The sequence below is a fragment of the Apis dorsata genome, unplaced genomic scaffold, assembly GCF_000469605.1.
Source record: "Apis dorsata unplaced genomic scaffold, Apis dorsata 1.3 scaffold_231, whole genome shotgun sequence".
Classification (NCBI taxonomy): domain Eukaryota; kingdom Metazoa; phylum Arthropoda; class Insecta; order Hymenoptera; family Apidae; genus Apis; species Apis dorsata.
In genome coordinates, this window is record NW_006263513.1 from 211,383 (window position 1) to 213,648 (window position 2,266).

At 26.5% G+C, this 2,266-nt stretch overlaps 1 protein-coding gene across 2 annotated transcripts in view; it reads left to right on the top strand.

The window, feature by feature from the left end:
- The window catches only part of LOC102671362 (myotubularin-related protein 13), a 10,330-nt gene that overhangs the window by 1,365 nt on the left and 6,699 nt on the right, over positions 1-2,266 (top strand). For both annotated transcript variants that reach the window (XM_006615683.2, XM_031510500.1), the window contains 7 exons: positions 139-224; positions 293-580; positions 652-871; positions 956-1,197; positions 1,323-1,628; positions 1,721-1,898; positions 2,005-2,209. In XM_006615683.2, coding sequence (XP_006615746.1) covers positions 139-224; positions 293-580; positions 652-871; positions 956-1,197; positions 1,323-1,628; positions 1,721-1,898; positions 2,005-2,209 — 1,525 coding nt within the window. The remainder of the gene's footprint in view (positions 1-138; positions 225-292; positions 581-651; positions 872-955; positions 1,198-1,322; positions 1,629-1,720; positions 1,899-2,004; positions 2,210-2,266) is intronic.

Sequence of the window (2,266 nt, forward strand, 5' to 3'; positions counted from 1 at the left end):
TTTATATCATATAATTTTATTTAAGAAAATTTTTATTATAAAGAAATATAATTTATTGAAATAGTATAAAAGTTATAATATAGTAAAAATATAGTAATAAAAGTTTAATATATATATATATATTATTTATTTTTATAGGAGGTGGTATAAGTAATGGAATTATTTTACAAAGATTTCCAGAAAAAGATTGGCCAGATACACCATTTATAGAAGGCATAGAATGGGTAAGATTTTTTTATCATATTTTCATGTTTTATTTATAATTTTTTTTGTAATGAATTTTATTTTACAGTTTTGTCAACCACAAGGATGGGCTTTATCTACAGAAAGACAAGAACCACGATTTTTTGTATCTATTTTAACTGACATTGATGCAAATCGTCATTATTGTGCTTGTATGTGTTTCAATGAAACAATATCTATTTTGCCAAGTAAACCTGTAGATGAAGAAGAAGATCCTGTAGATGGTGATAGTCGTTCTTTAGTTAGAACAATACCTACAATTGCACATCACAGCATTATGTATGCACCTAAATGTCTGGTGCTGGTTTCCAGACTTGATTATATTGAAACTTTCAGAGTATGTATATTTATGTTAAAATTATAATTAATTTTAAAAATACAAATTTTATTTTTATATTAACATTTTAGAATTGCCTTGGTATTATATATACTGTGTATGTAGAAAATCTTGGAATACCATTAGAAACTCTAGTAGGAAACATATTAGGTTGTATACAAGTACCACCTGCTGGTGGACCACAAGTAAGATTTAGTATTGGTGCAGGTGATCGTCAAGCACTTCAGCCTCCAATTAGTCCTTCTCTTCCAATAACACACAGTAGCGTTAATCTTTTATTTCAACAACTAGGTAAAAAATAACTATTATTATAAATATATTAATTATTATAAATATATTTTCATATATTTTTATTAAATTACATTTGCATTTTAGGAATCCGTAACGTATTAGTATTATTTTGTGCTGTTATGACAGAACATAAAATACTTTTTCATTCTGCAAGTTATTCACGGTTGACTGAAGGATGTCGTGCTCTTACTGCATTAATGTATCCATTTAGATACACACATGTTTACATTCCTCTTTTACCAGCAGCTTTAGTTGAAGTACTCAGTACACCTACTCCATTTATTATGGGTGTACATAGTTCACTAAAACATGAAGTTACAGAACTTGTAAGATATTTAGTAAAGCTTTGTACAATATTATTTTTTATTATAATATATATTATCATATATATATTATGATATATATTATAATATAAATTATATATTTTATTAAGTAATATATCTTTTTATAGATGGATGTAATAGTTGCTGATTTGGATGGAGGTTCTATTATGGTTCCAGATGGAGTTTCACTTTCATTACTTCCAGAACCACTTCTCTCACAAACACAAGATGCATTATCTTTAGTATTACAACCAGAATTAAGTTGCGCAGATTATGCTTTTCCACCACTTGCAACAAGAGCTCCTCATTCTCCTATGCTGGATAAAGAATTACGAGCAGTTTTTATGAGAACATTTGCACAATTATTACAAGGATATAGAAGTTGTTTAACATTAATAAGAATTCATCCAAAGCCAGTCATAACATTTCATAAGGTTTTTAATTATTATTTGATTTTAATTATTATACAATTTTGTAATATACAAAAATAAAAGAGAAATATATAAATTGTATTTTTTATTTTTAGGCAGCTTTCTTAGGAGAACGTGGCTTGACCGATTGTGATTTTACAACTAGAGTTTTAGATTGCATGTTTTTTACTTCCTTTATTGCAGAAAGGGGACCACCATGGAGGCCTTGTGATGTATGGGATGAATTATATAATAATTTAAGCGATCAATTAAAGCAAGAAGCACAAGATCATAGTAAGTAATAATTATATGTAATTAATAAATAAATATATTAAATAATACATAATTATTATAAGTTAAATAAAATATTTATATACAATAAGTATCATTTCGATATTAGGGCTTGTTTTAACACATATTCAAGAATTAGCACAACAATTATACACAAATGAAAATCCAAATCCTCAACCATATGTACAAAAAATTTTAAAGCCACCTGAAGGAGCATTTGCTAGAATACATCAGCCGCTTTTACCACGCATTAATCCAGAACAAGTTCAAGCAATTATAGATGAAGGTCTTACAAAAAATAATCTTAAAGTTAGGTGTGTATTGGAAATATATATTTTATATAAATTATTATATATATATATATATATATA